This window comes from Peromyscus eremicus, chromosome 1, assembly GCF_949786415.1.
Source record: "Peromyscus eremicus chromosome 1, PerEre_H2_v1, whole genome shotgun sequence".
NCBI lineage: Eukaryota > Metazoa > Chordata > Mammalia > Rodentia > Cricetidae > Peromyscus > Peromyscus eremicus.
The window spans coordinates 53452267-53469517 of NC_081416.1; the positions used below are offsets into that span (position 1 = coordinate 53452267).

The window sequence follows — 17251 nt, forward strand, 5'->3', positions numbered from 1 at the left end:
GGCGGGGCCGGGCGCCGAGTCTCCGGTCGGTCCGGGACAGACTGGCTGGCGGGCGGGCGCTGACGCCGCGGGGCCGGAGCGGGCCGCGCGGGAGGGTGTGGAAAGAGCAGCGGCACCGTCGGTTCCCGTCGGGGCTCCGTGGGTCCCCGAGCCGCCCCTGACTTGGCCATGGCGGGCGCCAGGCCCGGCGTCCACGCGCTGCAACTGGAGCCGCCCACCGTGGTGGAGACCCTGCGACGCGGGAGTAAGTTCATCAAATGGGACGAGGTAAGAGCGGCTGTCCCCTGCTCTCCCCAGGTCGGAGGACTCCTTCATTCACATGCGGCCAGATGCCAGGGACCCCCACTTCAGCGTTGCCTGACCACGGCGCCCCCCTATTCCAGCCTTGCTGCACTCCGGAAACTTGAGTCCCCTGTCGTCTCAGTAATTGAAGACTTTGTCCCCCCCGCAACCCAGTCCGCAGCCCAGTCAGTCCTTCAGCTGTGGTCAGCTGGGCTCTCCACTCCTTGGCGTGGAGACTTCGAAGCCTGTAAATCCTGCTCCTCTCGCACTCCTTCCCACTCTTGCCAGACGAATTCTGGTTCTCCGATACTGGATACTGGTCTGGTCCCCAAGACCCCTGCGCCCGGCACTGGACTCCCACGGGACGTAGGGCATCCTTGTCCTGGGTGGAGTGCCACTGGGATCACACTCTCCCCAGTGCCTCACCTGAGAGTTCTCTTCTATTCATCACTTTCACCCTGTCCCTAACCCTAACCCTAACCCCTTTGCCCTGCTTCAGGATTCCAGCGAGCTTTCTGCTCAGGTGGGAGCACCAAGTCACCCCTTACTTGAGAGACTTTGTCCCCTCCAAGTTCCTCCAACTCTGGGAACTTTGCTCCCCACTCCTTAACTTCGGGACTTTGAACCCCAATAAATCCTGGACCCCAGTTTTTACTGCTTTTCTCCTGATACTTACCCGATACCCACCTGCGGCTTCTTATCCAGATCCCACGTCTCACCCACGTTCCGTTCCCTCCCCTGCCCCCTGGGCCTCTCGCTCCCCAGAGCCTCGACCCAGCGGCCTGAGCTTCCTTACTGTTCCTTCCCAGTCAGGCCATAGGCCTGGAAGACGCTAGGTTTCTTTCCGGCTGGGTGGGGCAGGAGTGGGAACTAAGGGGAGGGGCTGGGGGCGTGGCCTTAGCTGCAGGTGTGCTGGGCAAGGGGTGCCTGGGCATCCCCGCGGCCCCAGGAGACCCCTTTCCCCAGGCCAGCCTAAAGGGAAAAGTTTCTCCTTTTCCTTGCAGTGTGATAAACCCAAATAAGGAAGTGGAAACAGGGAGAGGGCCCGGGGTGGTGTGGGGGTGCTGAACACAGTTTGGGACTGAAGAGCCAGGAGCCTGGATGGCCTTTGGAAGTTAGGCTCCTGGGGACGGTCCCATGGGGGGCTCTAGGGACAGTACCCACCAATCTCCCCCTTTCTAGCACTACTAGGGGCTGTGTAGTCAGGTCCAAGGCAAGGTTGGGAATCTCCTGGAGGGGTTGGGACCCAGTGTTCTCCCATTAGAATTGAAGGACCTTACATACAAAAGGTTTAGGGACCCGAGTCCCCGGATCAGCTGCTATCCTTCTGTAAACCAAGACAGCATGGGTGGGGCTGTGCAATTCCCAGTCTTCCAACTGATGTCCCTGCTGGCTGTGAGGTTGTTGCTGAAACCAGGAGCTGGGGCCCTGCAGGGGTCTTAGCTCCCGTTTCCTAGGTCCCAGGACTTTGGGAATATAACCCTGCAAATCCTGGTTCCTCAGTTTCCTCCTGTGTAAAATGGAGACAATGGCAGGACAGGGCTTTGGAGAGCCTGAAGACGGGGGAGGTTGTTGAAATTCGGGGTGTAGAACTGGACGTGGTTCACAGTTGGGGCTGTGGGACTGGGACTGTGCACTGTTGGTGGCAGCAGGATTGTCCAGAGCAGCAGTTTGGGGGGTGGGGTGGGAATCCTCTTTTGACTCAAGGGGAGTTCTCCGGCTGGAGTGCAAGCCTTTCTTTGCTGCTTCTGAGTATATGGGATAGCCCTGCGCATCAATGACTGGGTCATTTTCAGAAAATAGTCATATTCCTGATATCCTGCCCTCCTGTCAATCATCTTAGAGCTGTTATGGAGAATGGGAATTCCTGCCTAGTCTTCCTGGAGCGGGTGGGGGCTCTTCTATAACATGGGGTGAGCCTGGAGGCTAATGGAGGATCCCATGAGCTACAGTGTGATGGGTGATGGGCTTTGAGGCAGATCATAGGGTGGCCAGTTGCTCTGAGGCCTCAAGGGACACAGAAAGGCTTTAGATCCAGGCTCCCAGCCCCCTGCTTTCATACAGTTGGAGTATGCTTATGTAAGGGGGGTATGGAGCAGGGATTCTAGCATCCCTGACCTCTCAGGCCTTCTGGGGAAACCGAGGCTAGGATGGGCACCTGGAAACCTCCACAGACATTTCAGGGGTAGATAAGAAAGGAAAGCACGCTGGGCAGTGGCGGTGGCGCACGCCTTTAATCCTGGGGAGGCAGAGCCAGGCGGATCTCTGTGAGTTCGAGGCCAGCCTGGTCTACAGAGTGAGTTCCAGGACAGGCTCCAAAGCTACACAGAGAAACCCTGTCTCAAAAAAAAAAAAAAAAAAGGACAGCACAGGGAAGGGTGTGACAAAAGGCAGGCAGGTGATGGGGACAGAGCAGTGCCTGTGGGACAGCATCTGGGGGCAGGGTGCAGCTGGGGGGAGTGTTGGGGACTGAACCTGAAATGTCATGCTGAGGACTTGTCTTCTTCTCCAGGAGCACCTGCAGGCTGGAGGAGCTTCCTCTTGGCTCACTGGTAGAAACAGCTTGGTCTAGGAGGACCAAGCCTGCCCCAACTCTCACTACCTGACCCTTGTCCTCTGTGCTGCCCTCAGGAGGCCTCCAGTAGGAACTTGGTGACCCTGCGTGTGGATCCCAATGGTTTCTTCTTGTACTGGACGGGACCCAACATGGTGAGAGTGTGCTGGAGCTGCTGGCTCAGGCCCAGGCCCCTTCAGGAGACCCCTGCCATGGGAGACCCCTGCCACGGGAGACCCCTGCCACGGGAGACCCCTACCTGGTTCCCTTGGCCTGGGGTTGAGACCTAACCAGGCCTTGGGCATTCCTCAGCTTGGGTGGGGAGATTAAAGACATCTCCTACTTCTTAGACACAAACCTTGACTCTGGTTTCCCTAGGAGGTGGACACCCTGGACATCAGCTCCATCAGGGACACACGGATAGGTCGTTATGCCCGCCTGCCCAAGGTGAGGGATGAGGCCTCGGACTGATGGGACCAAGGTTGTTGGGACAATGCACCCCTTCCCCTCACCCTTGGCTTTCACTACACAGGACCCCAAGATTCGGGAAGTACTGGGCTTTGGGAGCCCTGATGCCCGGCTGGAGGAGAAGCTGATGACAGTGGTGGCTGGGCCAGACCCGGTGAACACCACATTCCTGAACTTCATGGCCGTGCAGGATGACACAGTCAAGGTGGGTTGGGGTCGAGAGACCATCCAGGAAAGCAGACGCTTCATTGGAAGACATCCTGGAGCCCAGGCTGGCCTCCAACTTGAAGCAATCCTCCTGCCTAAGTTTCTCAAGTGCTGGGATTACAGGCGTGAGCCACCACTCCCGGTTTTATGCTCTTGATGTTTTAGTAGCATACCCTGTTCCGATGTAAGCTATGCCTGGGCCAGCCCCTCAGTCCCCTTCACCTCTTCCCCTGTGTGCTAACTTCCAGGTCTGGTCGGAGGAGTTGTTCAAACTGGCTATGAACATACTGGCTCAGAATGCCTCCCGGAACACCTTCCTGCGGAAAGCGTGAGCCCTGGGTCACCCTGGGGAGCACTGGGGGTGCAGCTGACCAGTCCCAAGATCTGATCTTCATCCCCGTCTCCCCAGATATACAAAGCTGAAGCTGCAGGTGAACCAGGATGGACGGATTCCAGTCAAGAAGTGAGCACCCCTTCCCCCTCAGCATCTTCTCTCCTGCCCTGACCTTGGTGATCTTTGCCCCCCAACTGACCCTGACCTCTCCCGCCTGCATCAGCATTCTGAAGATGTTCTCAGCAGACAAGAAGCGGGTGGAGACCGCGCTGGAGTCCTGTGGCCTCAACTTCAACCGGGTGTGTGGGGCCAGGGCCAGGGTGAGGGTGGGGCAGGGTGGGGTGTCACAGTGGGTGCCCACTTTCTGGAACTGGCTGCCCTAGGTTCTCACTCCACGCTCCTCACCCTCAGAGTGAGTCCATCCGGCCTGATGAGTTTTCCTTGGAAATCTTTGAGCGATTCTTGAACAAGCTGTGTCTGCGACCGGATATTGACAAGATCCTGCTCGAGATGTAAGTGGCCGGGGAGTGGTTCCCGTAGGCTGGGCTCTGCCTGTGGCTTCTGCCTGGTGTTCTTCTGGCCCAATGAGAAGTGGTGTGGGTGGGCAGGTTCACAGGTGTCAGCATAAGGAAGGCAGGACCTCCCCGGACTCCCCTGTGGTTTCTGGAGCTCTGTGTGCCAGCCCTCTGCCACAGGTGGCTTAATCAACCCACTCAGGATGGGATCCAAGGGGCTCAGAGGTGTTGGGGGACCTGCCTGAGCCAACACAGTGTGGGAGGCCAGAGCCAAGACTGGTCCTAGGGTCTAGAGACTCAGAGTAGTGGGTTGAGCATTTAGCAGCTTCTAAAGCCTTCGTGAATGCTGATGCCAGTCCGTCTTGTGTTGAGTGGTCAGGAGAGTGGACGGGGAAACTGAGGCCCAGAATACCAATCTGTGGCAGCTGAAGTTAGGTGCAGGCCTTCCCACTTCTGTCTCCCAGGGTGAGGGCTTAGCACGAGGTGGGAACTGAGGCTACAGCCTGACCCAGCTTCTGGGCCCCTCCAGAGGTGCCAAGGGCAAGCCGTACCTCACTCTGGAGCAGCTCATGGACTTTATCAACCAGAAGCAAAGAGACCCAAGACTCAATGAAGTTCTGTACCCGCCACTGCGGCCCTCACAGGCTCGGTTGCTCATCGAGAAATATGAGCCTAACCAACAGTTCCTGGAGCGAGGTGAGCGGCTAGCAGCAGTAGGGTAGTGTGCATGGGACAGGCCACACCCAGTTGACCTGTTGGCACTCCATCTCCAGACCAGATGTCTATGGAGGGCTTCAGCCGCTACCTAGGAGGAGAGGAGAACGGCATCCTGCCGCTGGAGGCCCTGGACCTGAGCATGGACATGACGCAGCCACTGAGTGCATACTTCATCAATTCTTCACATAATACCTATCTCACTGGTGAGTGAGAGAGAGCAGGGAGCAAAGAAACCCACATCCCCTGGCCTCACACTGCTTCTCCTTTGGGGGAGAGCTTTCAATTAGATCATTCATGGGCCAACACTGGGGAAGGGCCAGGGAACAGCCACCCAGCCCCAGAGTCAATATCTCTGTGGGCTGTGCCTTATGGATGGGTATCTTTTTTTTGTTTGTTTTGGTTTTTCGAGACAGGGTTCCTCTGTGTAGCTTTGTGCCTTTCCTGGAACTCACTCTGTAGCCCAGGTTGGCCTCGAACTCACAGAGATCCGCCTGCCTCTGCCTCCCGAGTGCTGGGATTAAAGGCATGTGGCACCACCGCCCGGCATGGGTGGGTATCTTGAAGTGTCCCTGGAGAGGGGCTGAGGGCATTGTGCAGAGGTAGCCTGTACAGATGCCTGGGCAGGAGATAAATGGGTTTAGAAGTTTTAAAAAAAAAGGGGATGGGGAGTGTGTGTAACTCAGGGATAGAGCACTAGCCTACCACATGCATAGCCCCAGGAGAAGCAAGAAAGGAAGCCAGGGGTAGGGGGAACATGGGCCTAGGGACAGGTCCACAGAAGGAGAGGGCTAGTGAGAGAAGGCTAGGAAAGGGAGGCAGGAGCAACCCTGGTCTGGAAGGCTTCTGGACTCAATGTGAGTGGCAGAGAGGTTCTTTGGAGAGCTTGAAGAAGAGAAAGCACTGGAACCTGGTAGGTTGTCCGAAGTTCTGTGGAGATTAGGTTGGAGGCAGGGAGGGACTGTGATCCTCTAGGCAAGAGGTAGTGAGTGAGTCTGGTGCAGGCCAGAGATGGATAGCAGGAGTAGACACAGTAGATACTAGTTAGGTCCTGGGGAGTTCTGGAAGGTATCTGAGGATTCCATAGTTCAGGGTAGTAGGGCAGTGCTGGGAGTGTTTTATGTGAGAGAATGTGAGTCTTGAAGAAGAACTAGCTGGGTCTGCAAATGCTGCTGAATGCCTGCTCTGCTCCTACCTGGTGAATGCCAGGGACTGGGGGTTAGCATGTCTGCCCTTTCCTGAGGGCTTCTGGGGAAGATGGTGCTGGCCTCACACTGAGTGGAGGAGTAACCGACTGGCCAGAGTGTACCACCTTGGAGTTGGGCTGTGTCAGGGGTCTCTCTGTCCCCAGTATGGGTCGGTTCCCCGTGGAATGGGGTGGCCAGTGGGTAGTGACAAGGCCTCACCTGCAGCGGGCCAGCTGGCTGGAACATCGTCGGTGGAGATGTACCGCCAGGCGCTGCTGTGGGGCTGCCGCTGTGTGGAGCTGGATGTATGGAAGGGACGGCCCCCCGAGGAAGAGCCCTTCATTACGCATGGTTTCACCATGACCACTGAGGTGCCGTTACGGGACGTGCTCGAGGCCATTGCTGAGACAGCCTTCAAGACCTCACCCTACCCTGTCATCCTCTCCTTCGAGAACCATGTAGACTCGTGAGTGGGCCTGCCCTGGGAATCTCTAGAGAAACCTCTGATGGTGGCACCTCAGATGGACCCTAACACAGCCCTTCTTTCATGATTTAATCATCTGTGAACCTGAACTGCCTCAGCTTCCCCTGGGAGCCTCTGACCTCTGACCTCTGACCTCTGAGCTTATCCCCACAGGGCAAAGCAGCAGGCCAAGATGGCTGAGTACTGCCGCTCTATCTTTGGGGACGCGTTGCTCATTGACCCACTGGATAAGTATCCGGTATGGGGGGCTTGGAGCTAAGGAGGGTGTATGGAGGTGAAGGGTGACTGAATAGGTCCTGACGTGTCCACACTGCCCAGCTATCTGCGGGCGTCCCCCTGCCTAGTCCACAGGACCTGATGGGCCGTATCCTGGTGAAGAACAAGAAGAGACATCGGCCCAGCACAGGCGTCCCTGACAGCTCCATTCGAAAGAGGCCACTGGAGCAGAGCAACTCAGCCCTGAGCGAGAGCTCAGCCGCCACAGAGCCCTCCTCACCCCAGCTAGGTATGGCCTGGCCCGACCTCCAGCCCAGGTCCTAACACTGACTTAACCTCTCACCCCGTTGTCTCCATCACCCCAGCCCCTGACCTCCTTCCTTACCTCCTCTTAGCTGAGTGGTGACCTCTCAGCCCTGACTTCCAACCTGTCACTGCTGCCTGGTCAGGGTAGGGCTCTGGATTCTGACCTTTGACCTCAGCAAAACTTCTTCCTTCAGGCTCCTGACACTTGACCTGTAACTTCCACTAACTCTGCTCACCCAGCTCCTTAAAATTTCGGCTAACCTTTGCCCTGTCACTTCATTGAGGTCCCTTATCACATGACACTTTACTGCTCGCCCCACTAATCCCCATACCACTGGGTATGGCTCTTGCTGAGCTCAGCTTGCAGCCCATCCAGGTTACCATGTACCTGGCTGTTCGAGTCCCATATGTATATAAATATATATGGAGAGAGAGAGAGAGAGAGAGAGAGAGAGAGAGAGAGAGAGAGAGAGAGAGAAACTGTATAACTCTGACCTGTGACCCCTCTGGATGACCCCTAACCTCTCCGCCAGCTGTGCTTCTCTAGAAAGGCACCCTGACCTCCCCACACAACTGCAGCTTTCCTCGGCATCAGCCTGTGGTCCTGACCTTTGACCCTTGGCCCTTGTACAGGGTCCCCCAGCTCAGACAGCTGCCCCGGCCTAAGCAATGGGGAGGAGATGGGACTTGAGAAGACCAGACTGGAGGCCCAGAAGTCTCTGGGTGAGGAGGGCCTCAGCCGGGGACCCAATGTTCTCATACCTGCTGACCGAGAGGATGAGGAAGAAGATGAAGAAGAGGAGGAAACAGATCCCAAAAAACCCACTACAGATGAGGTCAGGACCACGGGCGTGTAGAGGGGGCTGTTTGCTGAGCACCTGCTGGGTGACAACCATTGTGCCGATCATTTACTCTCCTGAGCTTGATTTCTGTAGCCTCCAGTTTAAGTGGTATGCAGATGAACCTGTAAGAGTTAGAGTGCAAGGCCAAGGACATGGCTCCCCTGGTAAAGCATCTGCCTCCACATGCTGGTCCTCTTCACATACAATACATAAATGCAATAATGTGAGAGCCAGCTAGGTGTGCTGACACACACGTTCAACACCAGCATTGGGAGGCAGAGGCAGGCGGATCTCTGTGAGTTTGAGCCCAGCCTGGTCTATCTACATAGTGAGTTCTAGGCTAGCAAGTGCAACATAGAGAGACCCTGTCTCAAAATAAATAAAAATAATTAAAAAAAAGTGTTAGAGTACAGGGCAGGGCTGGCAAGGTAACAGTGCTTACTGTACAAGAATAGTGGCCTAAGTCTGATACCCAGAACCCAGGACAGAAGGTGGGAACTAACTCCCTAAAGTTGTCCTCTGATCAACCCATGGGCACAGTGGCAGCAAGTACCCACACTTCCTTACACTATCACACACACAAAGGAAAAGTACATGAAGTTAAAAGTTTAAAGAAAAGGGGCTGGAGAGATGGCTCAGAGGTTAAGAGCACTGGCTGCTCTTCCAGAGGTCCTGAGTTCAATTCCCAGCACCCACATGGTGGCTTACAACCATCTGTAATGAGATTTGGTGCCCTCTTCTGGCCGGCAGGCATACATGCAGGCAGAACATTGTATACATAATAAATAAATAAATTAAAAAAAAAAAAAGTTTAAAGAAAAGAGGACACAGAGTTGCAGAGCTGGGGAAGGGGACTCTGCCCTGGAGGGAAGGTTGGGGCAGACAGACTTAAAGAGGTGGGACTAGCATGTGCTAAGGCCCTGTGGCAGGAGAAACTGGGGCAAGGGGAGGGAGCGTCAGGGGAACACTGGAGAGCAGAGGTGACAGAAAGGTCACTGTCAAGGTGATATCAAGGTGTCCTGCAGGAAGCTGCTGGGCAGTATGACTGCAGGTGTGGGAAAGGGCTAGCCTCCCTTTTGTGGGGGCAAGCAAGGGACATCTGGTACCACTGACCTTGAATTTGGGGGCCACAGGGCACAGCCAGCAGTGAGGTCAATGCCACCGAGGAGATGTCGACACTTGTCAACTACATTGAGCCTGTCAAGTTCAAGTCTTTTGAGGCTGCCCGAAGTAAGTGGGGCTGGGTGACTGGGAGCTGCCCAGCCAGGCCCTGCCGGGCCTTATACTTTTCCCTCCACTGCCCACAGAAAGGAACAAGTGCTTCGAGATGTCATCCTTTGTGGAGACCAAGGCCATGGAACAGCTGACCAAGAGTCCCATGGAGTTTGTGGAGTATCCTCCCCAGGCACTGGGGCTGGGGTGGGGCCAGGCAGGGACTTGCAGATGCCTCAGGGATTGATCCCACAGAAGCCATCTGCATGGGGACATCAGTAAGTTGAGGTGTGGAGGCTCGGGAATGGTATGGACAGCTTTGTTGGGAGTGGGCTTCCAGGAGCATAGAGATGGGGGCCTGAGGCAGAGGCTGGCAGAAGTGGTCACTTATTCCCTTATGGCCCTGACCACCAACCCCAGATACAACAAACAGCAGCTTAGCCGCATCTATCCCAAGGGCACCCGTGTGGACTCTTCCAACTACATGCCTCAGCTCTTTTGGAATGTGGGTTGCCAGCTTGTTGCCCTCAACTTCCAGACCTTGGGTGAGCTCTGGGCCTCTGTCTTAGGGTTTTTATTGCTGGGATAAAAACAATGTGACCAAAAGCAACTTGGGAAGGAAGGGGTTTATTCCATTTTACAGCTTACATGTTCATCCTCGCGGGAAGCCAGGCCAGGAACTGGAGCAGAAGCCGTGGAGAAACGCTGCTTCCTGGCTTGCTTCCCCTGGCCTGCTCAGCCTGCTTTCTTACAGCACCCAGGACCACCAGCCCAGGGGCCGCACTGCCCACAGTGGGCTGAGCCCTCCCCCATCAATTAATCATTAATCAAGAAAATGCACCACACGCTTGCCCACAGGCCAATCTGATGTGGGGGAGGCATTTTCTCAGTTGAGGTTCCCGCTTCTAAAATGACTGTGGCGGGGATTAGGTTGACGTAAAACTAGGCAGCCCACACTCCTTGACCCTGACCCACCTTACTGACTTCGATTTTACCTAATCCTTTGTCCCAAAATTGAACCCATACTTTGTCTGGAACCCTGACCCTGACTGACTCTGTGGACCCTCACCTGTCTGGTTGTTCTTGAGTCTGGACCCTGGAATCCATTTGACCCTGACCCTGCCTGTGTTGCCTACAGACATGCCAATGCAGCTCAACGCAGGCGTGTTTGAGTACAATGGGCGCAGTGGGTACTTGCTCAAGCCTGAGTTCATGCGGCGGCCGGACAAGTCCTTTGACCCCTTTACTGAGGTCATTGTAGATGGTATAGTAGCCAACGCCTTGCGGGTCAAGGTGGGTCCTGAGAGGGATTGGGCCTGGGGTGTTCTGAGGGTAAGACACACAGCAACTGCTTTACTTACCTTCCTGGGCTCTCCCACTGCAGGTGATTTCGGGGCAGTTCCTGTCTGACAGGAAGGTGGGCATCTACGTCGAAGTGGACATGTTTGGTCTCCCAGTTGACACGAGGCGCAAATACCGCACAAGGACGTCCCAGGGGAACTCATTCAACCCTGTGTGGGATGAAGAGCCCTTTGACTTCCCCAAGGTGAGCCCACCCTGTGGCAGGCCAACCTAACCTGTCTTGGCCAATGGAGAGCAGGGGCCAGGCACCTGGTAGTGGCTGGTGATCAGAAAGTGGGAAGGGCAACTGACCTCCCAGGCCCCGCGTGTGTGTCCTGTGGTCAGGCTTGGGTTCCCTGTCCTCTTCTGAGTGACAGAGGGGATAAGGAGAGACAAGGGCTGGGCTGTAGGGTAGGAATGATGACAACATTGTCCTATCTTGTGTTGTTCCTGTTCCTTCCCCACATGAGGAACAGACACTGCCCGCCTCATCTCCAAAGCAGGAAGCACTTGCCAGAGACCACAGCTCCAAGCTTGCACCCACTCCTACGGTCCCATAGGAATAGGAATATGACCTCTGCTTTTGACTTGGTTGAAGTGTGTCCTGAATTTATACACACGGCTCAGTACATAGTTGCTAAGCAGGCCACGATGCGACCTGTCCTGTCTTGTCCTGTGGATGACTCTGAGGGCTTCTGGCTGCCTGTGAGCTGGGCTTCTGTGCTCTGAGGGTGAAGCCTTGATGGCTGTGGTGTGGCGGTCCTGGTTCTGCCCCATAGCTCAGCAGTCTGGGCCCCACAGGTTGTGCTGCCCACGCTGGCCTCACTTCGCATTGCAGCCTTTGAGGAGGGTGGCAGATTCGTTGGGCACCGCATCCTTCCTGTCTCGGCCATCCGCTCAGGTGAGTCTGTGGGTTCTGGGTAGCACTGGGTTAGCTTGGGGATTTGGCCAGGCCTCGCTGACCTTACCCTCCTGCCTGCCCAGGATACCACTATGTCTGCCTGCGAAATGAGGCCAACCAGCCATTGTGCCTGCCTGCCCTGCTTATCTACACTGAAGCTTCTGACTACATCCCAGATGACCACCAGGGTGAGATGGGGTAGTAGGCCAGGGCAGGGACCAGAAGGGTGGGAGCCAGACTTGGGCGTGGCTGAACTAGGTGCCCCAGTTCAAGTGGGGTCAGACTTCCCACCCTTGGAGCCCTGGGCTGGCAGGAAGAGTGTGGCCTGGGGTTTGGTCTGAAGACTGGGCCTTCTGCTTCCTCCAGACTATGCAGAGGCCCTGATTAACCCCATCAAGCATGTCAGCCTAATGGACCAGCGAGCCAAGCAGCTGGCTGCTCTCATTGGGGAGAGTGAGGTGAGTGGGCAGCAGTGGAGGTGGGCAGGGCTAGGCCTGCCTTGACACTGGAGACTAGCGGACGACTCTTTCACGGGTACCCCCAGTTCCCAGCCCTGCCAGCTGATACCACTCTCTAAACCAAGCTGTTAAGTGTCTTACTGCAGACCCTAGTTTCCTGTCTCACCAGCCCAGCTCATGCCTGCAAAACCTGCTCCCCTTTCTGGGTCCTTTTGTCTCCCTCAAACCTGGAAATGATGTCAAGTGGCGGCTAAGTGCCAGCTTGCTGCCAAGCCCACTGTGAGGTCAGTCACATCCTTGGCTCATTGCCACGTCCCTCACAGAGACGGGACACTGAGGCTATGGGAAGTGGCTGAGCTCCATACAGCCTGGCTGGGCTTCCAGCCCATTTTTAGCCCCTTTCTGCCATGTTGCACTGTCAGGAGCTTTGGATGGCTTGCACCAGGCGTAAGGGCTGTGGGGTTCTGCTTTTGTGTGTAATCATGTTTGCATGTGTTCACATACATGTGCATGTGGTTTTCCGGAGACACACTCCACCTTATTTTCTCAGATAGGGTTTCTCATTGAACCAGACTGGCTGGCCAGTGAACTCCAGGGATCTGCCTGTCTTTGCCCATCCTGGCACTGGGGTTATAGGCGTGAGGAGATCTGACCACAGGTCCTCATGCTTTTATGGCAAGCACTTTACTGAGCAGTCAGTTTTCCAACCCCTTGCTTTCTTTCCCCCAGTGCTAGGTAGGGATGGAGCCCAGGGTTTTAATTAGGCCAGGCACATGCTTTACCACTGAGCTATACCCTCAGCTCAGCTGTGGGCTCTTCAAAGAGGACATACCTATTTGCATTGATTTGGGTTGTCTCTAGACTGGAGTTTCTCAAACTCTAGGTGGAGTAAAAAACTTGGGTATATACACACTGAGGCATTAGAAGCCAGGGAAGCCATGGGGAGGTAGGTAGTGGCTTCAGTGGGGAGGCGCCAGGAGCAGGGGTTCAGCCACATGTCCTGACCCAGTCCCCATGGGGCCTGTGGCGGCCAGGAAAGAGATGACTGCAATTAGGGCTGTGAGGAGCTGTTAGTCAAGAGACTGGTGCCCGCTCTGCCGTTGCTTCCTTTGCTGATTAAATCAGGAGCTGAGCATCCAGGAGGAAGACGAACCAGCAGGCCAGGGTGGGAGGGACATACTGGAGGACTCTTGGGGCCAAGCCAGGCTTTTCCAGAATCATCTGGGAGTGGTTGAGGACATGCAATGATCTGGTAACACACAGCCTTCCTGGCATGGACAAGGGTCTAGGGGTGCCTACTGTCTATCTCTTCATTGTGCAGGCAGAGGGAGCTGGGAGGGGCATAGGGCATCCAGAGGTGGAAGGACCCAGAGATGAAGAAAACAGTTTTGGAAGGAGTTTTCTCTCTTGCAGGCTCAAACCAGCACAGACACGTATCAGGAGACGCAGTCTCCACAGCCAGGGTCACAGCTCTTGCCCACCCCCACACCTAACCCACTGGATGCTTCACCTCGATGGCCCCCGGGCCCTACCACCTCCCCCACTGGCACCTCCCTCAGTAGCCCAGGTAAGGGGAAGCCTGTCCTAGGAGTGGGCCACGGGAAGCCATCGGCTGCCGGGCTCCCCAGCTTCTAAACAGAGCCTCTGCTCCCCAGGGCAGCGAGATGATTTGATTGCCAGCATCCTCTCTGGTAAGGGGCACAGCCTGATCTGGGGTGGGGCCACCTGGAGGGCATCTACCCCGCCCAGCTCAGCCCTGCTCAGCCCACCTTGCCTGCTACCTACCCCTCTCCCTTGCAGAGGTGACTCCTACCCCTCTGGAGGAGCTCCGAAACCACAAGTCTATGGTGAAGCTCCGGAGCCGGCAGGATCGAGACCTGAGGGAGCTGCATAAAAAGCACCAGCGCAAGGCTGTGGCCCTCACCCGCCGCCTGCTGGATGGCTTGGCTCAGGCCAGGGCTGAGGGCAAGTGCCGGCCCTCCCCTAGTGCTCCGTGAGTGCCCCGTAGCCTGTTGCCACCTGTGTTGTGTGCTGACAGGAATACTGGAGGGAGCTGTGCATGTGGCTGCCCATGCTGGATGGGCATACTTGGATAACAGGAAGGTGGAGGTGGACTCCCATACTGGTCCTCACTCTTTCCTGGTAGTAACACCTCCTCTGAAGTCCTCTGCCAAGAAGCAGGAACTTATCACTTGTGTGGAGCTAACGGTACAGCTGCTGGCCCATGCTGGTCCTCTTGATTTGCATAGCAGACCTCACCTGGCTGGTGCCTGCCACTGCCTGCTGGCATGAGCCCTGCTCTAACTGTCCTCCGATGCCAGGGACCTAGCATTATTGAGAAGGTTCTTCCTACAGAGGCAGAGCTACCAATGTGGAGGACATTAAGGAGGAGGAAGAGGAGGCCAAGCAGTATCGAGAGTTCCAGAACCGACAGGTGCAGAGCCTGCTGGAGCTGAGGGAGGCCCAGGCAGATGCAGAAACTGAACGGAGGCTGGAGCACCTGAGACAGGTGAGGGGCCTGTGGTGGAGGCAAGGAGAGCCAGCTTCCTGGGTAGACCCATCAGCCCTGTGTTACCTGCTGGCTGGCTGCCTGTGTCCCCAGGGTCAGCAGCGGCTCAGGGAGGTTGTCTTGGATGCACACACAACCCAGTTCAAGAGACTGAAGGAGCTGAATGAAAGGTAAAGGTAGAGGGTCCTGCGTGAGTGCAGTGGGACTCTGGTGCCAGGAGTCCTGCCTCTGAACCCCTCCTGTTCCTCCTGGCTGCTCCAGGGAGAAGAAGGAGCTTCAGAAGATCCTGGACAGGAAGCGCAACAACAGTATCTCAGAGGCCAAGACCAGGGAGAAACATAAGAAGGAGGTGTAAGTGTGTCGGGGCTGGGAGCCATTGAGTGAGGGGAGGTCGGGGCGGGGTGGGGGTGGGGTGTCGGGGGGGCCTGGGCACTGAACCATCCCTTTCACCTCTGCAGGGAGCTGACAGAGATTAATCGGCGGCATATCACTGAGTCAGTCAACTCCATCAGACGGGTGAGTGGGCCCTACCTCTCTTCCTTTACTCATCAAAAACTCAGCTCTTCCATGCCTGGCTTGGTGCCACATTGCTGTCCCAAAGGCCTTTCCTCCGGGGACTGTACCAACAACAGCCTCTGGTGCCTGCATCATATCTAACACCTTCAGTGTCCTTGGGAGCCCTGATCCCCCTCTCCCTGATTTCAGTGCCTCCAGGTCTTGCCCCTCCCTCAGCTAACTCTTGCCCTCCCATACAGCTAGAAGAGGCCCAGAAGCAGCGCCATGAGCGCCTCCTGGCAGGGCAGCAGCAAGTCTTCCAGCAGCTAGTGGAAGAGGAGCCGAAGGTAAGGCCTGACAGGAGGCGGGCAGGCGGTCGGACAGGAGCTGGGCAGCCGGGCCCCCCTGGGACATTCATTTCTCTTGCAGCTGCTGGCCCAGCTGACCCAGGAGTGTCAAGAACAGCGAGAGAGGTTGCCCCAGGAGATCCGCCGATGCCTGCTGGGCGAGACATCGGAAGGGCTTGGGGACGGCCCCCTGGTGGCTTGTGCCAGCAATGGTCATGCACCTGGGAGTGGCGGGCACCTGTCTGGCGCTGACTCGGAGAGCCAGGAGGAGAACACCCAGCTCTAAACTGGCTGAGCAAGAAGTGGCCACAGGGCCGGGCAACAGGGGAGCACGCCTTTAATCCCAGCACTCGGGAGGCAGAGCCAGGGGGATAGATATCTGTGAGTTCGAGGCCAGCCTGGTCTACAGAGCGAGATCCAGGACAGGCAGCAAAACTACACAGAGAAACCCTGTCTTGAAAAAAAAAAAAAAAAAAAAAAAAAAAAAAAGAGGTGGCCACAGGACGTGGGCGAGCATAGGGTAATGGCTAGAAGACACTAATGCTTTTTTTTTTTAACCTTTTATCTTTAGAAATTTTATTTTTTTAAAATCAGGCGGATGTCTCACACTAACTCCATTTTCTGGGGCCTCTTCATTCCTCAGCTTCCCCTTCTAAGCTCAGGCCCAGGACAGGGCTGGAGCATGTACCTGCAGCACTCCCAGGGAGCAGTAGGAGGGGCCCTGGAGCTCTGGGAAGTAAAGGCCAACCCTTTATATTTAGGGATTTTTTTTTTTTACGTGAATAAAAGTGGACTTCAGGGACCCTGTGTACAGTGTGGTTTGGATGAAAACATTCTAGGCTCTAGCTCTGGTACTGCCATTTCCTCTGGGGCCTCAGTCTCCTTATTTATAAAATGGGGTTGTGCTATGGTGGTCAGACTCCTAGCAAAGTTTCAAGGTTTGAGCTTGCCTGCCTTGCCCAAGGCACCTTATTCCCTGCCAGAGGTGGTTCTGAGCTTTCTGCCTCTGCCCTGAACCCTAGCTTCCCCCCATTAGTCTCTTTGCTCAGGCTCAGACCCTGCTTCAGGAAGCCTTCCCTGCCCCCCTTCCTGTTGCCTGATATGACCCAAGCACCCAGCATCTTCTGCCAGGGCCACTGAGGGCACCACACAGGGATGGAGTGGCTGGCTGGAGCTGAGTGGTCAGATTGGGACGGGATCCATGGCTCTTAGGTTAAAGGAAGCTGGCAGTCTTAAGGGTTGCTGCTGGCAGGGGCTGTGATACTCTGTGGATACCTTGTGGCCCCCTCACCCGTGAGGGAGATGTTTTGCCTGTTTTACAGATACAGAAACAGGCCCTGAAAGGAAGCTGCGTGTACTGGGCCGTAGCTAAGTGGAGACCTGCCAGGAGGCAGGATGGCCTGCACGCTGGCTCTGCGAGATGGTCTTCACCAGCCTGGAAGACCTGCTACAAGCCTGGGGCCAGCCAGGAACACCAGAGACCCTGTGACAAGAGAATGGGCCAGGCCCTGCGGCTGAGGCAGACTGGCACTTCTTCAAGGCCTCTCCCAGCTTCCTGGCGGCTGGAGACTGGCTGCTCCCTCCGGAGGAAGGCGGCCTCTTATCTGGGCTTATCTCCTGCCAATGAAGTGTTTGCTTTCTTTGTTTTTGTTGCAGCCCCAGGCAAACTGATCGGGTAGGAAGGCCAGAGAAACTGGGTGGCCAGGGTTGGGCTTCCCAGGGTTAAGGCCTCCTTCAGCTGTCAGACCGAGTCCAGTTTCCACATCTCCCACTTTGCTGTTATCCATGTCCATTGCTGACTGGCTGACCTCCATTTGGCCTGGGGTCCTCAAAAACAAGCTAACTCCCAACATCCTGGTATGTCCTTCTGAGTGGCAGT

General features: G+C 56.0%; 1 protein-coding gene across 1 annotated transcript; it reads left to right on the forward strand.

Moving 5' to 3' along the window:
• The first annotated feature begins 97 nt into the window (after positions 1-97).
• On the forward strand, positions 98-15845 carry Plcb3 (phospholipase C beta 3). The gene is made up of 31 exons (XM_059261916.1): positions 98-267; positions 2914-2991; positions 3215-3283; positions 3369-3509; positions 3760-3839; positions 3921-3974; positions 4069-4144; positions 4257-4357; positions 4890-5056; positions 5134-5280; positions 6487-6727; positions 6899-6983; positions 7064-7250; positions 7901-8103; positions 9243-9339; positions 9417-9501; positions 9742-9866; positions 10460-10614; positions 10706-10867; positions 11464-11563; positions 11647-11751; positions 11930-12021; positions 13435-13588; positions 13677-13712; positions 13822-14014; positions 14377-14530; positions 14624-14700; positions 14792-14881; positions 14989-15046; positions 15286-15372; positions 15455-15845. The coding sequence occupies exons 1-31, from the start codon at positions 169-171 to the stop codon at positions 15656-15658; spliced, it is 3702 nt and encodes a 1233-aa protein (XP_059117899.1). The 5' UTR covers positions 98-168; the 3' UTR covers positions 15659-15845.
• The last annotated feature ends 1406 nt before the right edge of the window (positions 15846-17251 follow it).

What these genes read in the sequence shown, in the direction of transcription:
- Plcb3 (XM_059261916.1), top strand. Translation starts at nt 169, where the DNA reads ATGGCGGGCGCCAGGCCCGGCGTCCACGCGCTGCAACTGGAGCCGCCC. An exon ending in GACAAGATCCTGCTCGAGAT is followed by an intron (nt 4,358 to 4,889) that starts GTAAGTGGCCGG and finishes GGGCCCCTCCAG; the next exon opens with AGGTGCCAAGGGCAAGCCGT. An exon ending in CCAACAGTTCCTGGAGCGAG is followed by an intron (nt 5,057 to 5,133) that starts GTGAGCGGCTAG and finishes CTCCATCTCCAG; the next exon opens with ACCAGATGTCTATGGAGGGC.